Source organism: Grampus griseus (genome assembly GCF_964374135.1).
Source record: "Grampus griseus genome assembly, chromosome: 11".
In the NCBI taxonomy this organism is placed as follows: Eukaryota; Metazoa; Chordata; class Mammalia; order Artiodactyla; family Delphinidae; genus Grampus; species Grampus griseus.
In genome coordinates, this window is record NC_139005.1 from 71,490,650 (window position 1) to 71,517,143 (window position 26,494).

The 26,494-nt window shown below is 38.4% G+C and overlaps 1 protein-coding gene across 4 annotated transcripts in view; it reads right to left on the reverse strand.

Annotated features, from left to right (window-relative positions):
• Positions 1-26,494, reverse strand: part of KITLG (KIT ligand) — a 93,266-nt gene that overhangs the window by 36,022 nt on the left and 30,750 nt on the right. For 3 of the 4 annotated variants that reach the window (XM_082666576.1, XM_082666574.1, XM_082666573.1), the window contains exons 2-3: positions 12,987-13,100; positions 1,891-1,953 (exon numbers count right to left, since the gene is read on the reverse strand). In XM_082666576.1, coding sequence (XP_082522702.1) covers positions 1,891-1,953; positions 12,987-13,100 — 177 coding nt within the window. The remainder of the gene's footprint in view (positions 1-1,890; positions 1,954-12,986; positions 13,101-26,494) is intronic. The other variant, XM_082666575.1, reaches the window with a different exon arrangement.

The following is a 26,494-nucleotide window of genomic DNA, read 5'->3' on the forward strand; positions in this document are numbered from 1 at the left end:
CAGGGTGCATCTTTATTACTTAGATGCTTCACTTAGAACACTTTTCCTTGCTATTATAATTATTTAGTTACCCACATTTAGGGTTAAAAGTCAGATGACCTACGGTTTCTTTTTAAGGCTCTATCACTTTCTAGTTGTTTAACTTTGGGCAAAATGCTTCTGGGTTGTAAAGCTCAGGGTGTCATTTGTAAAACAGGAATCACAGTAGCTATCCTGCTTTCCTCGCAGGGTTTTTCTGATCATCCAAGGAGATTAAAAACACGAAATCATTTTGAGAATAGAAAAGCATTATGAAAAGGCCAGCTACTCCCCCCGCCCATTATTATTAAAGTTTTTGAACATAAGGCTAATTGATGTATATGTTTCTTAAAGTGTCTCATAAAGTGCTAGCTCCATAGTGTTTCCTAAACGGACACTTGCTGAGTGAGTAAGCAAATGATTAATTAAGTTTCAGGCTGCTATAATGTTACATTATTATTTCCAGAGAACTCTCCTAATTCAATAGGACATTGACCTAGACTTGCTAGGTCAACAAAGAGGATAACTTGTTCAACAAGAAGGTACATGTTCTAAGGAATTCTAAGGAACGTAGTAGAGAGTAAATATTTTAGTATAAACGAATGAAAAGAAATATGCCTTTCAAGAGAATGTTCTTGAAATGACAACCTTATAGTCTTTGAAAGACATTTTAAACACAGCACTGAGTGGCGTGCTTAACATACTTGAACTGGTAATAATTTTGATGGACTCGTCCACAGAAAGGACTCAAAGTTTAAGACAACTTGCACAAAGTCGATGTGTAATAAGTATTTTTGTTAAGTTATGGAAAGATGTCAAGTTGCAGAGCAGAGAGTAACGCAAATGATTTTAAATTAACTCAAAGGAACAATACAGTAGTTAAAATGAATCAACATGGAACATGTTATACGTCAAAGGCATGTTGCAAAATATAAGCAAGTTGCAAAGTGATACATGCAGTATAATGGCATTAACATAAAATATGCAAAAAATTGGTATCTTATGAATGGATGTACAGTTTGCAATCAAAGTATTAGAGCAGGGCTGCTGTGGGCTGTTGCACTCAACACAGCTCCAAGGGGGTGGTATCTTCAGGTCAAGCCTTGAAAACATGCACTGGAATGAAAAATTCCAGCTCAGAATACTTATTCCTAAGAGACAAAGTGAGCACTAATGGGTATAGGAAAGGGGCATATATGGGGCTTTAGTTATATTTATCATAATTCAATATTAAAAAATACATTTGAAGCAAATACTGCACAATGGTACCATTTGACAAGCTATGTGATGAGTACACAGGCATTACATTATTCCCTATGCTGGAAATATTTCTTTATGTATGAATACTGATACTATGTAATGAGAAAAACAAAATTGCTTAGTTACAGTAATAAAGGAGTACCTATAATCATAGCCACATATTTTTATTGTAAGGTTTTAAGAATCAATCACATTGCAAATAAATTCAGAGATAAAACATTTGTGTTCTCAAATTAACTCAAATTAAATAGGAGACTTATATAGGACCTTTTCAGGTATGAAAATAATTTACATAATTTTACACTCAAGCCTTTTTGGGGGGAAGACTGAAGGAAAGAGAGAAATCAGTGGCTAGCTCTAAGGAAGGTGATCTTATTTACTTTGGGAGTACAGGTGTAAGACACATGTGCTGAAATGCTCATCCAAAACTAAAGTTTAGCAGTTGCCTGAGGAAAAAAAATATGTAAGTCAAATTCCAAAGATACCTTCTTCAAATTCTGACAATTAGCAAACTCCTAAATGGCAGATAATTTCCTATCTCAATATGAATGAATGATCCCATCTCTTTTGTCAGCTACCAAAATGAAACCCAGAAATGTACAGTTTACATACCAAAACGTCCATCCCGGGGACATATCTGAGGGTTATCTTATAGTCTTTTGGAAGATTTGCCACCTACAGAGACCAAAAAAAAAAAAAAAAAAAAAAAAGGAAAAAAATATCTGTAAGAAAATCCATACATATCAGTCATATTGTTTTTAGTGGTTTGGAGAAAAACACCTACAAACCTATTATGCTTTTAGTTACTACTGAATTTCAATATTTACATATATAGTGATTTTTCATTCTTGATTTCCCTTTGCAATCAAAGGCACTCTCTAGAAATAAAGTGATAATACAAATCTTTTTTCCTCCAAATTCAGTTATGGGTGGCTAAGTATAATCTACTGAGTTTTGGAAACATGATGTGAATTTCAATTTCCATCTGTGGTCTTGAAATTTCCCTCTAGGATTATATTCCTATTTGTTCCTCCAAAGGATCAGTAACACAGTATATTTTTCTTGTAAGTGGTTTACCAAGTGATATATCAACATCACCATGGAATCTGTAGAAACGCAGTCGCGGGCCACACCAGACCTACTGAATCTCATGTAACAAGTCCTCCAGGTGACTCTGATGTACGCTTAAGTTGGAGAACTACTGTTCTACGTTGATCCTAGAAAAAAATGTTTGCGAAATTTCAAAAGATCAATGATACTTATGAGTGGCAAATGCTTTATCACTTAATTAATTTAGAAAGATTCAGTTCTGTGATATAACTTAATCCACTTAGCTGGTGCTGAACGTTTGAGCTGCCTCAAGTGTTTATCTAGCTTCTTTTAAAGGCTTTCAAAGACTATCTAACCCATTTCCACCAGTCACTGTGGCAGTAAGTTGAACAAGCACCTGATTTAGAACCAGGGAATTTGGAACAAATCTAAACTGTACTTTGGTTTCTCTCATCTGTAAAGTGGAGATAAAAGTACCCATGTCTGACAGTCAATTTATGAGCTGAGATGAGTGAACGTGCCAATCAATCCATATTCTTCACTGAGAGCTATACTGTCAACTGACTTCCAAGGCACACATCCTGGTAACTTACAGAGTTCTAGGTTCACTTGTCTCCTTTTCTACATATAGTACCACCTCTTACATCTCACCCTCTAGCACAGATAAAATTTCCATCTGTATCATATGGCCCGTTTATAATATGTATAAACTGACTTAGCCCATTGAGTCTTAAAATAATATACAATGTAAAAAAAGTGGTTTTGCTTTATTATATCCTCAATGGGTCTACCTTGCCTTGGTGGACTCATTTTCCCCTTTACCCTGTCTCTAAAATCATTCCTATTCCCCATAGTAAGCTGGGATGTTGTGCATGTTTGCCAGACTAGGTCATCTCTGACAAGTCTCCCAGAACACAATCCATATGGTTTCTTCTTGGCTTTGCCAATAGCTTCTGGAATCTGAGAACAATTTGGTGAGAAAAGAATCTAGTTAAAGGCATAAGCAGTCAGAGGGGAGCCAAGGAAGTAGATGATCCCACTGTGCATGCTACCATTCTACTTCCAATGGTACCATCTCCCACTCATCTCAGCCTCCAGCCTAACACTTACCAAATATTTATGATGTGCTGGCACTGTGCTTATCAAGGGCTTATGTTGCATGATCACATCCAAGCCTCAGAATCCCTTTCACATACTATCTCTATTTAATGAATGAAGAACTTAAGGCTCAAAGAGGTCAAGAAACTTGACTAAGGTCACACGATTACTACGTATTAAGTCTGGACTAGAACTCAGGTCTCTGACAGCAGAGCCTCCCTTGCCTCTTAGCTCAACTACATATTTTCATCTATCTACTCTCTGCACACTTGTCCTAGATATTTTCCACTTGTGAGGCTCACCATCAACCCTCCTCATGCCACCCCCAATAAAACAGTAAAGTCCTGGGCTTCCCTGGTGGCGCAGTGGTTGAGAGTCCGCCTGCCGATGCAGGGGACACGGGTTCGTGCCGTGGCCGCTGGGCCTGCGCATCCGGAGCCTGTGCTCCTCAACGGGAGGGGTCACAACAGTGAGAGGCCCACGTACCGGACCTTGTTATTTTATGTAAGCCCCAGTGGAAAACATAGCTGACCTAAAAGCTGGAATCAGAACGAGCAGCAACATTCTGTTTTGTTATGAACCAACCGTGTAAATGAAAGTCATTCCAGATGGAGAAACATGGCAAGAAGTGGCAGGTGTTCTGAACACAAGCTGCTTGACAATCTAGCCGTCCTTAAGCACAACTAACATTATCAGAAAATAAACACAGAATTGACCGAACTGGTATTCAGATAACTTAGGATCTGAGTATGTACCGAAAGGGCAGAAAAAATGTAAGCAATATGCTGGCCAATTTTGTTTTATTAGTAATCTATACGTAAAAATTGGTGCAAAGAAACCTTACAAGAAGTTCTCTGACCAGCACACTGAAATCTCCACACCTTACCACTTGGGGGGTATATAATAATAATTTCTGCATTAAACTGATTTACTGATATTTAATTTCTGGTAGAACTGAAAAGTAATACTATTTTTGAAAAATGCTTTACAGTTTAAGTTTTCATACACAGTCTCTATCACGACCCCAGAGATATGTTATTAAGCCTATTTCACAGAAGAAAACACAGAGAGGTTATCCCAAGCATCCCAAGGTCACAGTCATCAGGAGTACCTACTGGAGGTAAGGATACAAATCTTGGCGCTGTGCGCTGGTCTCAGCACAGTTATCTACAGATCAGTCTCCGCATTATTACTTTCTTGGCTTGCATTGGTTTGTTTCCAATTACATTTGGAAGAGAAATTAGGAAGTCAAGTTGTATATTTTTATGGCGGCTTCATGAATTATTATATTACTTTCCAAGCATTTATAGTATGTTAAATAGCATTCAGAAAGCACAGAATTCTCTTATGTATATTGAGCACTGTGGAAATTTGATAAGAGTAGAGGGAGCCTTTGACCTAGAACTAGGAAGATAAGCTGTTCCTTCCAAGCAGTTAGTTTGATGTAGGCCTCACAACACAGGTCCCGGGGACACACTGCTCAGGTTGGATCCATGTCCTGCCACGTGCTAACTCAGAGATCTTAGGCAAACTACTTAATCTTCTTTAGCCTCAATTTCCACATGTGTAAAATGGGAATCATAGAATCGAGCTAGTGGATCTATTAAGACTAAACAAGGATTATATAACTTGTTTAAAATACTTAGTGCTTGAGCATGGTATATGAATGAGTATGAGTATTTATTATTCATTGCAAGGGAGTGGGACATTCTAGGTATAGGGTTATATGTAAAGACAAAGACATGGGAGACCAGGGACAGATCATTCAGGCTCTAGCAGGTAGGAGGTAAGAAATACCCCGGGAAAGCCATTATTAGTGAGGGACCTAAATGTTGGGCCAAGGAGGCCAAGAGGGAGGCAGTGAGGTCCAGCGCGACCAGTTCCAGTGGAACAAGTTCCAGCGGGACCAGTGAAACCTCTGCTCCTCGTCTGTAAGATGAAGAGGGTGAAGTAGATAACTATGAAAAATTCAGTCTGATTTACCTTTCTCATGGAATTAAGCAGTGGTGCTATACTGCAGGTGTTTAAGCTGGAAGGGAACATGACTGTCAATTTAGAAAGGTGAGTCTGGAGGGATGGATTGGAGCAAGGAGAGAATAGAGACTGGGGGCAGTTTAGAACACCCTTAGGAAAGTACTGAATATGTATTAAATATTTATACAGAGACCGTACGCTGAAAAAGCAGAGACGTGGTTTAGATTCCAGGGAAGCATACTGTTGGGAGGGTGAAATGGATACATAACCAAGGCTCCAGATTTTGAAAAAACCAATCTATTCTCGTAAAATATGTTCAGGGCAAAAAATAAAATAAAATAGAACCTAACTGGTGGAAAATTTACCAAAGGTCCAATTATTCCAAAGGTCCAATGAACTTTGTGGTGTGGAGTGTGAGGATGTAAGTACTGTGCCAGATCATTAAATGCATAAAACTGCAAAAACAAGTCACTCTGTGATGGGCTCACTCTACTACTAGATGGGCCCATTTGCTATCTTTTTCTGGATGTCTTAAGGACTGACCATACTCAGTGACACGAGGAGGTAAAATGCATACGAGAATGGCATGTAGAAATGCCAGAAACCCAGCCAAGAAAAAGTCTTTGCAAGCCAGACAGGCACTGGCTGCCTACCATACCCTGCAGGTATTTGGACTCAGGAGAAAAAGAACTCAAAGTCAGAACATTTAACTCCCTCTCTAGATCACTTATCTAAAATCTTTGGATTTCATGATTCAAGTATCATTGAGGTCTCCAAGTCTCATGAAATCAGTGGCTTCTTGGACATCTTTAGTGAGACACACTTGTCTCAGTTGTTTCTCCCAAGTTCTAGATAAGAATCAAAATGCAGCAGTAATAACTCATGATTCCCTTGACACTACATAAAATGTTGCACATATGTGAACCTTTCTGAGGAAAGAGTCCAGTTTTCAGAGTGCTGGGAGACCCAGAGAAGTTTAAGAATCACTGCTGTAGAGCAAAAAACCTAACCTTCTACACTTATATTTTAAATATCCCAGTTCACTCCTGCAGCAGCTTACTGTAATGCTGGTTGTTCAGTCTTCAGAAATAACACAGGACAAAGATTTTTGCCTTTAAAAAAAAAATTAATTTATTTGGCTGTATTGGGTCTTCATTGCTCCACGCGTGCTTTTTCTAGTTGCGGCGAGCAGGGGCTATTCTTCATTGCGGTGTGGGGGCTTCTCATTGCGGTGGCTTCTCTTGCTGCGGAGCATGGGCTCGAGGCACGCGGGCTTCAGTAGTTGTGGCTCACGGGCTCTAGAGCACAGGCTCAGTAGTTGTGGCGCACGGGCTTAGTTGCTCCGCGGCATGTGGGATCTTCCTGGACCAGGTCTCAAACCCGTGTCTCCTGCATTGGCAGGCGGGTTCTTAACCACGGCACCACCAGGGAAGTCCCAGCTTTTTGTCTTTTTATTTCTCCTTATAAGCCATCTCTTGTTAATGTTGACTAAAAATCTAACTAACCAAGTTAATTACCCTTTTTTTTCCTTTAATAACAACTCAATTAGTGATTTATAAAAAATTAACATGACAACTCAAAGACTTTTCTGGGTCATATTTTCTCAGTGAAGAATATCTAAATGAAGTTAGATGACCCTCATTCTCCTTTCAGATAGAAGAGATTAAAACATTTTTGGTTTATTTCATAGACACACTTTATAATGTGGATTCCAATTAAGTAGTACTAATTGAACTTCTATAATACGACTGCTTCCTAATAAGATAAGGTGACTACTACCTAGGAAATAAAATTCAAGAGGATGGAATGCTAATTCTTAAATTTCAGTTGATATTGACATCTTAAGTTAAAACATCATAAATTATGAACTGGGTTCTTATGCTCTAGAGATGGGCAGTTAGGGGTTCAAACCTCTATTCAGCTCCCTGTTTCCAGGTGAGGATTGTCAGGTTACTAACCATCACCAGGCCTCAGCTTCCTAATCAATAAGCTGTTGGTAAAAATAATTACCTCCTAGGGTTGTGATGACTAAAAGAGAAAATCCATACAAAGTGCTTTGCATGGATACTCACACAATAATGATTACTTTAAAAAGTCAAGGAGCAGGAGATTTTGTACCTAAGTGGTTTATCTTATAATGGAAGAACAATTTTTTCTTTATGATAAGATTGACATGCTTGGTAACATAGCCCGCTACTTGTCAGTTTCTACGACTATTATTTCTAATACGCTTCTGTCCTTTCTTTGCATACTATAAGTCCTAAATTTAGCTTAAAACAGAGAAAAGAATTTTCTACTGACCACAGGAGCAGAAATTTAAATGCTAAATATTGCAAACTAATCAAAATAAACTTTAAAAACTCTCCAGCTATCAAACCATTGTTCTTCAAGGGTCAAACAAAATTATGTGAGACCTCTGCTCTTAAAGAGAAGATATGCTTAATAAAGCTCAGAGTTCACCTAGAAATGGGAAGTCTCAGAGACTCCAATCTTCCATTTTAAGGCAGTGGTAATTATATCCAAAGAACATCGTATTTGAAGAAGAATAAAAATTCCGCATCATTCAAAACTGTCCATTCAAAGTGTGAAATTTGTTATCTAAGTATATTTTTATAATCTTCCATTATTTTAAACTCTAAGAGTCAGGTATTAATATAATCTACTTAAAATAAGTGCCTACTTCAAGACCAGGAAAACCACGAATTCTTGACTTTTAATTCTACTCTACTCATTTGTAGACTGACCTTGAAAAGACAGAGTAATTTCACCTTTACAAGATGGGGCTGGGACAGCAACCTGCCTTAAACATTTTGAGGAAGACAAATAATTACTCAATAGATAGTAAAAGATAAAAAGGTTTTTAAAAAAGCAACAAAGTCATATTCAATTAAATTCCCCCAAATGAAGGAAAAAATACCACAAATGAAAGGAACAGCAGGAAGAACAAAAGGAAAAATTAATTTGAACTATTTCAATATTTGGATTCCTCCTTAAATTAACACTTAAAAATCATTAAAAGCTACAGCTGAACCATCCCATAGATACAACTTTTTAGAGTTTCATTCATCCCCTTCCCAGATACTTGGCCCTTTCTTTAGGTAGGTCTGAGTTTGCCATTTAAAACAAGTCCTGCAACATTTTTTGGAAACAAAGCAAAATGTTCTGTAAATAGATGAACTATTATGCTGAGTAAACATGCCAGAAGGATTTCAAACGAAAACCACGGGGATTGCAGGGGCAGTAAAAAGTGTCCAATAAGAAATTTAAAAGGAAATGACAGTAAAGTCATAAATCGTGTGCTTCTGTGACATGAGAATCACCCCAAGCAAACAAACTTAATGTTTGTGGGCACAGTGCAAGGTGCCACCTAAAGCAAAGGAGGAACTGGCAGAATGGGCAAAGGAATGATTTCAGCTGAAGAAATTACTATGAAAAGCAAGGTAAAAAGGTACTCTCAACCCACTTTCTTTTTCTCAAATAAAATGTACCAAAGTTATGTCTGCAAAGAAACCAGATCCTCTTGTTCGATATAACCTCCTTTTGTCAAGGCATAACTGAAGCTTTCCAAAAGGTACAAGCTAAAAAAAGTATCTCCATGGAATAAAAGAATCTCAGAGCTAAAAAGGGTCTCCCAAGTTATCGGATTTAGTAGTTCTTATCTTTTTGGGTGTCACAGACGTCTCTGGGAAGCAGATGAAAGTTATACATGCTCTTCTTAGAAACACACATAAGGCACACGTAGGCATAATTTAGAGTTCCATTTGCAAGAATTTCAAAGTTTATGAATCCTAGATTAAGAACTAAGTATTGATCATGTCCTAGTTCCTCATTTTCAAAACCACAAGTTGAATCCCAGAAAGGTCTAGGGACTTATTTGTCCAAGGTCACACAGCTGGGTAATGGCAGAGCTGGTATTCAAACACCCCGGTAAGCCTGACCTACTTGAAGATGCTTTTTTGCCCCACTGTTCTCTAGAGAGAGGCTGTGATTATCTATATCCATAAAACTCAAAAGTGACTCATGTTGTTGCTTGAATTAGTGAAATTATGAGTTTTAGGCTAAGGATGGGAACACAGATTCTTTTCAGACATGGAAACAACCCTATATTGTAAGTATTATGGCCTAAGCGGTCCTGCCACTTCTATGCAAATAACTATCACCTGGCATATTAGTCAGAAACATTAACGTTCCTACATCTCATCTCCACAAGCTGTGATTCCGTATTTCTGAGGCAGGGCCCTGATAGCTATACTTTTAACACGTACCCTAAGAGATTGTGACTGGATGGTTCTCAAATCATATCCCACAAATGCTGATTTAAAGCAGTGGCTTGCAAACATTTTTTTAAAAGCTCAATTGTTTTTTCAAGCCAAGTCTTATTTAGAAACCCAGACACATAAATAATAAAAGCAGAGAGGCTAGGTGGACTCTTGAAGCCAGTTTGAAAACCACTGTCCTAGAAGATACAGCACAGGTAATGGGATCAGGAGCTGGGCTTCACCACTCTTGGGTCTCAGCTTTCCTATTTTGGAAGTACTTCGTCTAGATTGTTTCTAAATTCCCTTCCGACTCCAGTATCCTATGACCCCACAAATGCCACTACTACCATTACTGACAGACAGTATTTAGCAGGCACTTGCTATGTTCCTAGCACTGTTCTATTCACTTATTTAAAGTTACTCTATGAGGTTAAGTACAGTTGACCCTTGAACAACGTGGGTTTGAACTACATGGGTCTACTCATACCCATGTTTTTGTTTTTGTTTTTTTTAACAGTTAAGTACGGCAGTACTACATGATCCATGGTCGGTTGAATCTGCGGATGCAGAACCACAGCTAGGGAGGAAGCTTGTATACAGAGGGCCAACTACAAGCTGTGAGAAGGATGTTCCACTGCTAACTCCCATGTTGTTCAAAGGTCAATTGTACTGTTAATCTATTACACTGATGAGGAAACTGAGGCACAGAGAGGTTATGTGATAATAACTGTGGTAAAAAATTTATATATACATTCTCTTATTTAATCTATACTACAAAAGGTAAGTAAGAACTGAGATTTAGAAACGTAGTTACTTATCTAAGGTCAAAGAGCAGGTGTGCCAGATTCTAAAATCCATTCTTTGAACCAATAAATTAGCATAGGTTGGTTCCCACGCTATACCAGAAAATCTTTCAAATGGTATCCATTTACGTGTGGTTATTGCAGACTGAGTGATATGCACTCATATATTCATAGAGATGGGTTAGCTCCCAAACTAGATTATAAACACTCTGAGACCAGGGATTATTTTATATCTTTCAATGTCCTACTCTATGAAATATTGGCTGGGCATTAAGTAGGTCTTTATTCAGTTAGAAGTGATCTTCTAAGTCCTTTTTCGTTACTAACTTGATTTTTCCCCCCCGATAATCCAAAGTAAACACACTAATTTCATTTAGATCAACTCTTGAAATTAAAAAGTTCCCCTCTGAGTCAGGTGCTCGAGGGGTGACAGAAAGATTTTTTTCAGTTTAATGATTTTTTTACATTTGCCCTTGGGGGAAGGAATTATATTTTAGTGTTAATAAGTATCTCTTTCCAGGCACTTCTTTCTCCATGCTTCCTGCCATTTTTCACTGTATCAACTGATAGGTAACAGACTGAAAATAAGCAGATGGTCAAAGACAAGAGTGGAAAATCTTGGAAGGTGCTTATAATACCTACTTGTGCCACTTGAAAATATCGGTTTGACATTTCACAGGAAGTGGTGCTCATTAAGTAGTGTTCCTCACACAGCAAAAAATAATGACTATAAGTAATTTTTCTTAAATACCATTTTAATTTTGGACATGCTCAGCGTGTGGTCAGATACACCATCACCTTCCATCTATGACTCCTTGCCCACATATTTGAAACTGGACACCTAGGACCACTTCAGACCTCCCCTGCTCATCTTAGCTCCATGGTTCTACCAGCAGCCCCATGAGAGCTGTAATTTCCCAGTTGTGGCCTACTTTAAGCATATTTTGGAGACTCGTATTAATCTAACATTTATATAAATCCATACAACATAGATAAAACTACTCATAATAAGAAATGAGATTAAATCAAGGTCACAATACTTTGGTCTCTAAACTGTGACAGAATAGACCATCTAGAGCACTGGTTCTTAAACCTCCTTTAAGGAATGTCTTTAAATGTAGATGCCTTCAGGCCTGCTGAATCAGTGGGGCCCAGACACCTATGATTTTCGTAAACGCCACAGGTGATTATGATGCTGCACCGTGGTACACATCCTTACTTCACTGAACAAACATTTCATGAGTGCCTTCTACTGATACCAAATTTCGAATATAAACCTTTTCTTTTTAATATAGTTTCTTGATTCACAAACTAACATGCAGCTTGAGGGAAAGGATCATGATACATGTTTTAAAAAAAGTTCTTCATCACCCCACCCCCATCCTTATACCTAGCTGGGCATATAGTAGGCAAATGTTGCATTGCTTTGGTCACCAGCTCCTCAAATAAAACATGGTGATATATCTTCAGGCACTGCACCAGACCTGGACTTTGTAAATATCCAAAGAAATCTGCATGGGGTGTGTGTGTGTGTGTGTGTGTGTGTGTGTGTGTGTGTGTGTGTGAACTTCTGTTTTGGAATTTGGCTATGAACCCAAAATAAAACACATAAACCGGGAAATGCATATCAAAATAGGAAAGATAAATATCTCAAAAAATATACTTTTCTTTCTTTCTACATACTACAATCCTCATTTCTTTCCTATTCTCACATCACGTCCGTTCCGTAGACAATATTCAAATAACTGAGTGCCATTTGGCTCTTTTGAACCATGAACTTAGAAAACTGCTTCTCAAACTTTGTTCATCCTGAAAGCACACACTGTAGCTCAAGTGAGCATGTACAATCACCGCTAGATCGTGAGAGTTGGGAGGAAGGCATTTCAGATGCTGTGTCATGCTCTCCCTCTCTGTGGTTTGCATCTTAAGAGAAGCATGGCACAAAGCCGGCAGTGACCAAGGGGCACCAGTGTAAAATGGCTTTTCCTGAGGGAAGAGTTCCAATGTGATGGATGTGGGAGATGAATCTGGTCAACATTTGGGCAACAAATGACTCCAACTGTGTTTACTGAGGGAGCAAACACCCACCCGCATGTGACAGGGTCTTCAAGCTGCTGGAAAGGGGAGAAAGACCATCTCAGATCTTTTGTTAGGCTCGTTAGAGAAGAGTAGGAAGGCATGTGGAAGGGAAATAAAACACTTTTAAGAGATAATGGGGAACAAGCTAGTGCTGGCACATCAGCACACAGAGAACTCGCCAGTATCCTTCACTGCCTGTGAAGGAGATGAAAAGACCAGCAAAGAAACAAAGCCACTTCCGTGGCGTGCAACAGGCCAACTTTACCGACAAGATGCTCCATGACCTTAAATATCTCCCTAGCTGCTCTCTACAAACTCTTCAGAATAACTCAGTGACTTCTCTCCTGGTCTTCGAAAAATACTAATTTGGGGCAAGGAAAAAGGAAATATTTTTCAAAAAGTACAAGAAAAAGAGTCACAGCAATTGAAAGCATTCCTTACTTACCAATTTTGTAACGTCTTTCACATCATCAGTCACACGGTTCCTGCAGATCCCTTGAGTTTTGACGAGAGGATTAAATAGGAGCAGTTGAAGATAAATGCAAGTGATAATCCAAGTCTAAATGAAAAGACAAAAAATGCTGGTGATCATCAGTGAAAATCCGTAGTCACTAAAACTATTAACAATTAACATCTTCTGCCTTAATGTGGAAAAGGGAATCTACCTTTTTTTTTTTTTTTTAACGCTACTGGCTTAAATACAATTAGATGCAATTAGATGCTGAGCATTCAAACTATGCTGACCAAATTTTTAAAAAATTTCTTTTAAAATATGGTTTGGATTTTTCATTTCAATGACAGTATTGTTAACTTTTGTCAAAAGCTTTCTACGGGCAATTCCCCAATGGCAATTAGGAATGAACTTGTAGCAACATGTGAAGTATTTATCACTTAAGGTGTTTTCTAAAAACTAGGGAATGCATAAAATTCATACCTGAAGGCACCAAAAGAAACTTTCTCTACTTTAAATGTAGACTGTTTGGCAAGTAGCAGCAAAACCCTGAGCAGTGCTTTAATCCGATAATCTAATAGTACACCCAGTTAAAGTGAGGGGGAGAGACAGAGATTTAGATATAGGACAGAATTTAACCTAACTGTGAGACATCAAAAGAATCATTGTTTTGAATCACAGCTTTTTGGCCATTTAATAAGGAAAAATATTTTCCAGTCAATGGGAAGATATTCTTGAATCCTAGCATGAACCCACACTCACACGCCCCCCAAGACACCTCTCTTTGAAAATAACTCTTTCAAATATGTAAAATAGTTACCTTTGTGCATGGCTTATTTTTTCTTATTACACTATATTTTATGTTTTTAAAAATCTGGGCATCTATTTTTTTTCTTCAGTATCTTTACAACACATAGCAGAACCTTGAATATAAAAAACTCTTAAATTTGCTGGGTGAATCAGTGACCAAGGTAAAAAAAAAAAAAAGAGTGTAATGCTTCAAATTTGATACCGGTTTATTGAGCCTGTATTATGAGACAGGGACTGAGCCAGTCACTAGAGAAACAAAGGTGATAAGACACCCTTGAAATGCAGATGCAGGTAAGTAAGTGACACCCACACCCCAGTGATAAATGCTTTGGGAACTCAGAGGAGGAAAAACTTAATCAGTTGACCTTAAGGGAGAGAACTCGTGGCAGAAAGACAATGCCAAGAAAAGCCACAGAGAAAATGTGACTCTGGCTGGATTTTAGAGGACAAAAGAAGAGTTTGCAAGAGTTGACAAGGAAGGGACAAGTATTCCAGGAAAAATAAACAGCATGAGCAAAACATGGAGATGTGAAGATATTTTAAAATATGAGAGTTCTTTTAAGAGTTAACATTCATCTATGGCATCTTAAAATTACACAAAGGCCCATCTGCACATGGCTAGAAATCTTTCCTACTTATTATGTAACCAGCCATGTATTATATGGAACTGGATTATTATTTTCAATTAATATCTGAAAGCTAAATAGATATTACACTGGACCAAATTATAATTATCATTTACTAAAATTTCTAAGACTGCAATGCTACCTACATAGATAATAGTGGCTTCGAAACAAAACTAAAACCCTTTTATTGTTTTACCACTGTAATCTATGTCTTTTAGCAGTAATCCTGCTTAATTTTGTTTAAGGCTACTTTGAGCATGGTGGGGTCCCACTCTTCATAGCATCATCTCCCTTGGACCAAAATGAAGACTGAATTGTGTAAATGATTTGTTTGGGGGATTCTTCTTTTTGGACAATCCCAACACATAAAATATCCTCTAATATCCCTTCATGTATGTAAGTATAATTGCTTAAACTCAAGCTTTCTTTCATACTGTCATTGCTAAGACCTAACCCTCCCTTGAAATATATTTCTCCAAGATCCTCTTCCATGATATGATTTTGGAATCCTCCCTAAGGACCTCTGTAAATGGCCAATCTCACTAATAACCATATTCATATTCTAGGCTCTAAGAAATATAAAGGCATGGGGTGGGGGTGGGGGAGGGGGAACTGGAGGAAGGTGGTCAAAAGGTACAAACTTCCAGACATAAGATAAATAAGTATTAGGGACGTAATGTACAACATGATCAATATAATTCACACTGCTGTACGTTATGTAAGAAAGTTAACAGAGTATATCCTAAGAGTTCTCATCACAAGGAAAAACATTTCTATTTCTTTTGGATTTATATAGATTGTGTATCTATATGAGATGGCAGATGTTCTTAATATGGTAATCTTAATATGGTAGTCACTGAATGATGTATGCAAGTCAAATAATTATGCTGTACACCTTAAACTTATACAGTGTATATGTCAATTATATCTCAAAAAGACTAGATGAAAGAAAAGAAATATAAGGGCAGAAATTCTGTTGACTTCTCTTTGCCATGTCTTATGCCTGACACTGAAGAAACTACACAAACATTTGTTCACTCATTCATTCATTCAGCAGATATTTATTAAGTACCTAGTGCTACTGTGCCAGGCACTGTTCTAGATGCTGGGGATATATTAGTTAATAAAAAAAAAAAGCAAAAATTCCTGCCATCATAAACTTAGCTTCTAGTGAGGGAAGGCAGACCATAAACAATAAACATAATAAATAACCAGATTATATAGGTCAAAGGTGTGCTGTGAAAAAAGAAAAATTAGATCACACGAAAGGGGATCAGGACTATAATGCCTACTCTGCTCTACTAGCAGCATGGTCCTAGGTTCAAGGTGCCAGTCACACTCATAAGGCATCAGAGGCTTCACGCAGCACCAAGTGTACTACTGAACTGATATCTGATGGGGCCACATTGGGAAGGCAATGTTTTATCAAAGATGAGATGGAGTTAAGGGAGTTATCCAAGCAGATGTCTATGGGAGAGTATTATAGACAGAGAAGCTAGTGCAAAGGCCCTAAGGTCTATCTTGTGTTGTTGTTGTTTTCAATTGAATCTTTCAAGATATTTTATTATAAAAGTAATATATTATCATTATCAAACATTTGGAGAAGAAAAAGAACTTAGTTGAAATGTCACTACCCTGACAACTTAGAAAGTATATCTTTTTTCCCCATTATTATAAAATAAATGCATACTCATTGATTTAAGGAATCTGCTTTAAGGAACAGCAAGAATAAACCAGGGGGGCAGTGAAGTTGATGATGTCAGAGAGAATGGAGAGGCCAGATCATGTAGGGTCTTGTATACCCATCTGGACTTTTGACTTTTACTGTGAATGAAAAGGGATTCATTGCAGGATTTTGAGCATAGGAGAGATATGACATATTTAAAACTTTTTTTTAAAGACACTGTTTGGAAGTTTCTTACAAAACGGAACATATTCTTACCATATGATCCAGCAATCATGCTCCTTGGTTCTATCCCAAAGAGCTGAAAATGTGTGTCTATACAAAGACCTGCACACTGATTTTTATAGCAGCTTATTCAAAATTGCCAAAATTTGGAAGCAACCAGGATGTCCTTCAGCAGGTGAATAGTTAAATAAACTGTGGTATATCTGGGGAATGGACTTTTACTCAGCACTAAAAAGAAATGAGCTATGAAGCCATAAAAAGACATAGAGGAAAAAAATGCATATTACGAACTGAAGAAGCCAGTCTGAAAAGGCTATACACTGTTTTTCTTTTGTTTTTTTGTTTTTGCAGTACGCGGGCCTGTCACTGTTGTGGCCTCTCCCGTTGCGGGAGCACAGGCTCCGGACGCGCAGGCTCAGCGGCCATGGCTCACGGGCCCAGCCGCTTCGCGGCATGTGGGATCTTCCCAGACCGGGGCACGAACCCGTGTCCCCTGCATTGGCAGGCTTACTCTCAACCACTGCACCACCAGGGAAGCCCCCATACACTGTTTTGATTCCAACTACTATGACATTCTATAATAGGCAAAACTATGGAAACAGTAAAAAGATCAGTGGTTGCCAGGGGTTGGAGGGGAAGGGATGAATAGAGCACAGAGGATTTTTAGGGCAGTGAAAGTACTCTATATGATACTATAATTCTGAATACACGTAATTATACATTTGTCTAAACTCATAGAATGTTCAACACCAAGAGTAAACCCTAGTGTAGACTATGGGCTCTGGGTGATTAAGATGTGTCAGGGTAGGTTCCTCAGTTGCAACAAATGCACCACTCTGGTGGGGATGTTGACAACGGAGGAGGCCATGCATGTGGGGGGGGGGCAGGGGACACTGGGGAAATCTCTGTACCTTCCTCTCAATTTTGCTATGAACTGCTCTAAAAATATAAATTATTTCCAAAAAAAAAAAGAGATCACTTTAATTGCTGTGACTTTAGGCTAACAATAGGTAGAAACAGAGTGACCAATTTGGGGCTATTGCTATAATCCAAGCAAGAAAGTGTCGTAGCAGTGCATTGCCCAGAGGTGGTTAGATTCTGGATGCCTCCTGAAGATTGAGCCGATAGGATTTCCTGACAGTTGGAGAGTGCTTTGAGAGAGAGTCAAAGACAACTCCAAGGATTCTGGTCTGAGCAACTGGAAGGATGGTGTTGCCATCAAATGATATGGGGAAGGCTGAGGGGTAGAGAAGGTTTGGGGGGCAGATCTGGAGTTAAGTTTTGAGTGTGCTCAGTTTGAGACGTGTTTTGAGACATCCTAGTGATGAAACTAGGTCAGGATATTTCAATCTGGATTGAGGAGGGAAGTTTGGGCTGGATATATAAATATGACAGCTTTTGATATATAAATGGAATTTTAAGCAAAAGAGTAGATGAGACCATCAAGGGAGTGAGTACAAACAGAAAAAAGAACAAAGAACTGGGTCCTATGGTGCTCTAACCTTAAGAGGTCTGGCAAAAGATTTAGAACACACAAAGGAGCCCGAGAGAGGAGCCAGAGGAGGAGGAAGAACACAAGTTAAAAAAAAAAGAAAAAAAGTAAAAGTACCTTAAGGAGAAGGTTAAACTATGAAACTACGTCAAATACTCGCAATAGGTCAAGTAAGATGAGGACTGAGAACTGATCATTGGATTTAGCAGCATAGTCACTGGTGACATTAACAAGAGCATTTTTATTGAAGCAGTTTGGGAAAGGCCAGGCAGGAGTGGATTTAATAGAGCATGAGAGGTGAGTGATTAAAACCAGTGCATAGAGAGAGCTCTTTTAAAGAGGTGTGCTTCAAAGGAGAGCAAATAAATAAATGAACAAAGAAATAAGTAAAAACAAAGTGAGACGGGAGTTGGTGAGGAATTAGGTTAGGGGGAGGGGAGAGTCTTATTTATAAGATGGTAAAAATACCAGGATGTCTGTATGCCTATGGGGATGATCCAGTAGGAGGTGCAATTGGCACTGTGGGTCAGAACAGAGAGACATCAGATGTCCTTGAGAAGACAGGAAGGGGTGAGATCCTGTCTCAAGCAGAGGGCCTGGCTTTACATAGAGTACATACTGTAGTTCATCAGTACCATCAGGCAGGATGTCTATGCAGATGCTTGTGCTTTCTGAACAATACAGTGAACAACAGCTTCCACTTACTGAACATTTACTATGTACCAAACATTTTGTCTAGCTTACCACAAACAAAATTTAAGTTTCATATATCCTAACTCTGAAGATGAAGAAACTGAGACAGAGAGAGATTCAGTGACTTCTAAGTGGTGAGATCAGGACGAAAACTCAGGTCTGTCCAATTCGAAATCCTGTCCTCTTCACCACCTCATACTGTCACAGCACTTCAAGAAAGCTGTTATATCACTGGTGAGGACTCTGACGCCATCTCTCCAAGACTTTAATCATTTTTCAAATATCACGCATATGGAGATAAGTTTGTTCCCTATTCCAAGCTAAAGCTGAATATTGTGCATTTTTCAGAACTTTTAACTTTATAATTTTTATATATGTTCTTTGATAGTTTAAAAATATATATCAATACAGACTTCTATAATAATTGCAAAATAATTTCACCAGGGCAGCATTTTTTTTTTGGATCAGTTATACACAAACATCTGTACAGATGATTTTGCTCAATTTATTGGAGTCTATTTGGTTAGGACTAAACTTAAATGTGTTAATACATTCAAATATCCCTGAGAGAATGTAAATTGGTGCAGTCACTATGGAAAACAGTATGGAGGTCCCTCAAAAAACTAAAGATAGAGTTGCCATACAATCCTGCAATCCCACTCTTGGACATATATCAGGAGAAAACCGTAATTCAAAAAGATACACGCACCCCAATGTTCACTGCAGCACTATTTACAATAGCCAAGACATGAAAACAACCTAAATGTCCATCAACAGATGAATGGATAAAGAAGATGTGACACATATATACAATGGAATACTACTCAGCCATAAAATAGAACAATGCCATTTGTAGCAACACAGATAGACGTAGAGATTACCATATTAAGTGAAGTAAGTCAGACAGAGAAAGACAAACACAATACGATATCACTTATATCTGGTATCTAAAATATGACACATGAACTTATCAATGAAACAGAAACAGACTCACAGACATAGAGAACAGACTTGTGGTTGCCAAGGGGGAGGGAGGTGGGGGTGGGATGGAGTGGGAGTTTGGGATTAGCAGATGCAAACTGCTATATATAGAATGGTTAAACAACAAGGTCCTACTGTAGAGCAGAGAATTATATTCAATATCCTGTGATAAACCATAATGGAAAAGAATATGAAAAAGAACGTGTATGTGTGTATGTATATACATATATATATGTATGTATAACTGAATCACTTTGCTGTACACCTGAAATTAACACATTGTAAATCAACTATACTTCAATAAAATAAATTAAAAATAAATTAAAAACCAAATATCCCTGAGAAACTTATATTTCATGAGGCATTTTATTTTAAAGTTATTAAGTAAACTAATATTTTAACTTAGTATATACAGTTGACCCTTGAGCAATGCAGGAGTCATCCGTGTGTAATTTATAGTCAGCCTTCCCTATCCCTGGTTCCTCAGCATCTGGGGATTCAACCAACCTGGGACCATGTAGTACTGCAAGTATTTACTATTGAAAAATATCCACATATAAGTGGACCCATGCAGTTTCAAATGCATGTTGTTCAAGGATCAAGTACTTTGCTACTGATGAGTATTCAGCTTTCATAAAATTCAATCATTCACTCAGGCATAACTAAACGTTAGGATGGAGGAGCAGTCAAGGCAGAAATGTACTGAGAATTCTGCACAGCAGTAGTAATACCTCCCTATCAGTATTCTTGGGAGAGTGCTGAAATGAGGAGCTTACTTCTTTAAATGGAAAAGTATTTTTTCCATATTATTCTATGCAGAAATTTTTCTAATATATAGTACACACATTTCCCTGATTTCCTAAACAGTGGCTAGAAATATTAAACTTTGCTTCTCTTTGATGATTCATTTTCATCAAATAAAGGGAAGACTAAATGAAATAAGCCAGACACAGAAAGACAAATATCATATGATCTCACTTATATGTGGAATCCAAAAAAAAAGAAAAGTTGAACTCATAGTAACAAAGAGTAGAACAGAAAGGTGGGTGCCAGAGGCTAGGGAGTAGAGGAAAATGGGGAGATATTGATTAAAGGGTACAAACTTTCAGTTATAAGATGAGTAAGTTCTGAAGACCTAATGTACAGCATTTTGACTACAGCTAATAATACTATATTGTTTACTTGAAATCTCCTAAGAGAGTAGATCTCAAGTGTTTTCACCACACACAGAATAAAGGGTAACGGGATAGTTTGACTGTGGTCATCATTTCACAATGTATCCATATATCAAAACATCCCATTGTGCACCTTAAATATATACAATTTTATTTGTCAGTCACACCTCAATAAAGCTGGGGGGAAAAAGCATTTTGGTTATGTAGTTGTGACTGCCCACCTCCAAGGAGCTCCAAATTACTGTACTTGTTTGAATGACTGTTTTTACAATTTTATTTTCATTTTTGTTGGTTTGTTTCTTAGTTTACCTATTTCTCCCATACTGTCAGGTCATTATTTGCAACATATTTTTACTGTTAACATGCCCATCTCTAGCCTCCTGTAGTCCCGGAGGCAAACATAACACATGGCCCATGGGTGGTGCTTATAGTAGGCAGAATAATAGCAAAAAGACGGCCACGTCTTAATTTTCTTGGAATTTGTGACTATATTGACTTATATGGCAAAATGGACTTTGCAGATGTGATTAAGCGAAGGACCTTGACATGGAGAGATTATCCTGGATTCTCTGAGTCCCATCTAATCACACAGGTCCTTACAAACTGAGAACGTTTCCAGCTCCGGTCAGAGAGATGCAGTGATGGGAGAAGGGTCAGAAAGATGTGACACGATAAGGACCTGACTTGCCATTGCTGGCACTGAAGATGGAGGAAAGGGCCCAGGAGTCAAGAAATGCAAGTGCCTTCTAGAAGCTGAAATAAGCAAGGAAACAATCTCCCTTAGAGCCTTCAGGAAGGCACAGTGTCATCGACACCTTGCTTTTAGCCCAGTAAGCCCCATTTTGGACTTCTGAATCTCCAAAACTATAATATCATAAATCTGTATTGTTTTAGGTCACTAAATTGGTGGTGATTTATTCCAACAGCAATAGAAAAATAAATCAGAGCTCAATAAACTTACTCTCTGGGTGAATTACTGAATGAATGGAGCAGTGTGCGATGTTCAAGCTCTTCCTGGTAAGGAAAACACACTGCCCCGCCAGTATTCTGGGCCCCCAACGCCTACTTTAAGCAAAGTAGCTCAGTTTTTTTCTGTTCTATTTTTTCATGCTTCTGCGTAAAATTTTGTTCAAACAAAGGTTTCCAAGGGCAAAAAAGAAAAGAAGTTCACGCTTATGAAAACCGGTAGTGTGATGGCAGGGTATAGAAGATGGATCCAGAAAACCTCTGAGCCCCACCATGTGACCTCAAACAAGCCAGTGAATGCTTCTGAGTATCTGTTTATCAGTCTCTAAAATGAGAATCGTTTTTGCCTTACCCGTTCATGGAGTGGTGGTGAGAATCTTTTCAAACCACAGGTGTTGTGCAATTATTTGCTGTGTGGATTATAGGTTTTGGATTGTCTAGGAAATCAGGAAAACAAGTGCTTAAAAACCATACAAACAAGAGTCCGGGAAAGGACTTTATAGAATCAATCTTGCATGAACAAAGAGTCTGACCTTTAGTACACGGTATGTTGATGCTGATTTGGGGGTCAGATGCATTTTTCAATTTATTTCTTAGTTCTCAACTGTGTTGAGAGTAGCTTCGGTTAATGGACAATTGGCTTCCAATGGAGTTTTCTCTCTCTTCCTCTTTCTCTAACTTCTGGAGACTCCAACAAGGGTATTCGGGTGCCTGAACGTGTGGGCAGGTGCGCACACACACACCCTATTAGACAGAAAGCTGAAGCAAAATGTCCCTGCGTTTGTGACTTCTGCTCTAAAATGGATTGTTTCCATTTGGGTAATCATCTCTTGCTGTTTTTACTGTAACACTCTCTGCTTCTGCATATGACATTTTTCTTTGGCTACTTTGTTTTTAGCATCGTACAACTCTTCTCTCTAGGTCACGCTTGTTGTGTGATAACCTCTCATTTCACGATAACCTCTCACTGCACAGTCACATTAAACGAATCTTATTGTCGGCAGTTCTAGATTTTTTTTAATTTAGAGGCATGCGTCAAAAGTGTCCCCTACGTACTCTGCACAAGACACAAAATTCCAATAACCCTTTCTTTGCTAAAAGTCGCCTTCAATTTATTTACATGATGAAAAAACTAATGAGAACTCCTTATGCACTGTTAGAACTAAAATATGCAGTAGAAACAGTCGTGGTGGAGGGAAGTAATAGTGACTAAAATACACAATTGTGAATGACAGATATAGCAAGGAGGTCTCTTTCTGGGAGCAGGTTTTAACAGTGGCAGATGGTACTGAAAAGGAACTTTAAAAGGGAAAATTTACAGGAAGACAAGGTTGGAGACTCTGAAGGCAAAAGTCTTACTTAAATCTCATTTTTGTTGAGAACCAATCTCAAAAGACCCCAGTGGAATATTCACCCATTCATCAATTCTTCCTGAGCATAACAGCCTTCCGTACAATAAAATGCCACATTCCAGAGAAAGGAACTGCAAAGCCCCCCTAAAGCAAACTATTTACTTGATCTGAACATGTGTTATTACACAGAAGTCAGGTTGCAGACTCCTTTCCTTTAGTAGAAACTAACATGCATGCAGCCCAAGAACATCAGGGCAACATATGCTGTTCAGGAAACCAGAAGATTCCAATCTTCTAACTTGGGGGAAAAAAACAAACTTTTCTATGACCATGAGAAGTGGTTTTAAAATATTCATTGCCAGGATCCACGTTACAGACTTTTCAAAGTCGAAAAGGTAAGTGGGGCATCTGTGTAGCTCGTTTTCTTTATGCAGAGAACTACAAAATAGTATTAGGACTGCCCCGAACAAAACAGCAGCTGCTGCCAGAAACAACATTCATCTCTTCTTTAATCTCGCCTGCCAGCTAGCCAGGCAGGCAGTTCCCTTGCAGCCCAAATGTGCTTTGGAAGAGAGCCAATTGGCTCAGCTACCCAGAGCCAGGAAAGCAAGTTACCAAGATACAGGTATAGGAATTAGTCCTGAGTTCAGATTTTCTGCGGTCATAGGAACAATACCCTCCCCAAATAATCTTAACCTAAAGCAACAACAGACTGTCTGTCAGTGAATAACGGTTTAATTCTACATGACTTCTTAAGATTTTTTATTGCTCAACAAGATTTTACCATTTAACATTATGAAGGAAACACCTAAGCAACCTACACTGACTCAAATTCTTCTCTACTGATTGTCCAGTAATCTCGAAGGGTCAAAGAAAACCGCAGATTGGTCATTTTAGTGCTATTAGGAAAAGAGACATTAACAGGCCAGTTAAGTGAAACTCAAACAAGCTGAAGTCCAAGTTGGTCCACTAAAATCCTGTAAAGTTACTCACTCTTCTGCCTCTCTCAATGCAGATCTTTTTGTGAAGTAGAATATTTGGTAATATGGGTAAGTATGCTCTTATAACAAAATCTGAACATCCTAGAAGTGAATTGCTTAATAGAAAAAGGCAGACAATGGCTTTAAGGTAAAAGGAGAACTTAAGGATTTCAAGGTATTCAATCTATAGGAAGAAATGGGGAGACAGAGAGAATCACCCTGTGACAGTTCATCCTTACTCTATATTTAAATGCTACTTAAAGGGAGAAATGACTCACATATATTGACTCCTACTAAGGGCCACACATAGCAGTTTGCAGACATTATTTCGTATGATCTTCCCATCAACAAGGTAGGTTATTTTTATCCCATTTTGTAGGCGAGTAACACATGATTCAATGAGACTAAGTAACTTGTTTATGGCTACTCTGCTAGTAAATCCCTGGACCAAGTTTATTCTTTTAATTTTATTTTATTGAAGTGTAGTTGATTTACAGTGTTTTAGGTGTACAGCAAAGTAATTCAGTTGAATATATATATTCTTTTCCATTCTTAAGTTCTTACAAGATATTCAATATAGTTCCCTGTGCTATACAGTAGGTCCTTGTAGTTTATCTATTTTATATATAGTAATGTGCATCTGTTAATCCCAAATTCCTAATTTATCCCTTCCTCCCTTTCCCCTTTGGTAACCATAAGTTTGTTTTCTATGTCTGTGAGTCTATTTCTGTTTTGTAAATAAGTTCCCTTGTCACTTTTTTTTTTTTTTAAGATTCCACATATCAGTGATCTCATATGATATTTGTCTTTCTCTGTCTGACTTACTTCACTTAGTACGATAATCTTTAGGTCCATCCATGTTGCTGCAAATGGCATTATTTCTTTTTTTTTTATGGCTGAGTGACATTGCATTGTGTATATGTATCACATCTTCTTTATCCATTCATCTGTTGATGGACATTTAGGTTGTTTCCTTGTCTGGGCTCTTGTAAATAGTGCTATAATGAACATTGGGGTGCATGTATCTTTTTGAATTACAGTTTTTTCTGGATATATGCCGAGGAGTGGGATTGCAGGATCACATGGCAACTCTATCTTTGGTTTTTTAAGGAACCTACATACTGTTCTCCATAGTGGCTGTACCAATTTACATTCCCACCAAGAGTGTAGGAGGGTTCCCTTTTCTCCACACCCTCTCCAGCATTTATTATTTGTTGACTTTTTGATGATGGCCATTCTGACTGGTGTGAGGTGATACCTCATTGTAGTTTTGATTTGCATTTCTCTAATGATTAACGATGTGGAGCATCTTTTCATGTGCCCATTGGCCATCTGTATGCCTGGACCAAGTTTAAATCAAGACTAGAAAGAAAAACACTGGGCCAATCAGATAATAAAACTGACTTCATTTATATCTAATGAACAGTTAAGTTTCATTTACAATGCCTATGCTGTGGACAGCATATAGGTCTCTTTAACTGCATCAGTTTCTAATTGAAACAACCATGTCAAATTATGACTAGGCTGGATAAACAAGTAGTGCATGTAAATCAGGTTATACTTGCGGTAGCTTAAAAAAAATTGCATAGCTAGAGGGAGAGGAGAGCTCAAAAAAAGTGATAAGTTGTTCTTTCTGGTAAAAACAAAATTGAGTGCTTTCAGACTTCTAAGAAGAGCTATTTATGCTAATTATTCATTCAACAGACACATGGAGTACCTGATAATTACAGAAGGTAAAGATACAGAAGATATGGTCATGGCCTCAGGAAGCCCAAGCTCTTGGCGAACACAGCAGGTAGAGTATCTAAGAAGGGAAAGGCCCAGGGGGACAGCTAAACCTGACTTTGGGGTGGGGGAGGGAGACTGAGGGAGGGGCTCAGAGATAGCTTCTGGGAGGAGACATCTTTTCCAAAGGTGAGTGGAAGGTAGCCAGGTCAACGGGAGCTGGGGCAAAGACCCCTGACAGAGAAAGTAAAGAAGCAGGTGCCCACAGAAGTGAGGGAAGGAGACAAAAATGAAAAATTAGTTTCAAGGAATAAGCAACAATAGATGAGGCTAAAAAGATATGCAGAGGTCCTCCCAATTTTGCTAATTGATTTGGATTTTATCTTGAAGGCACTGGGGAGCTCCTGGCAGACTTTAAGTAAAGGAGTATCAAGATCTGATTTATTTTTGAAAAGTTTATCAGTCATCAGAATGAAGGATACATGGGGTGGAGGGGGGCAGCCAAAAAGCCTGGGGGCAGGAGGTCACTTAGGAGGTCAGTGAAGTTATCCAGAGGCCACATGAGGAGGGCCTTAACTAGCAAATGGCAGTGGGAATGGAGAGAGACAAGTTTAAGAGGATGTAGAAGTAAAAAGGAAGAACTTGGGTGACTGACAGAAAGCGTGTAGGGTATCGGCGGGGGGGAATCACCAATGACTTCCGTGCTCCAGTTTGGGTGACTGAGGCAGAAGTGGTGCTATTCCCTAAGCCAGGATATGCAGCAGAAGTGACAGCTGGGGATTGGAAGTTATCA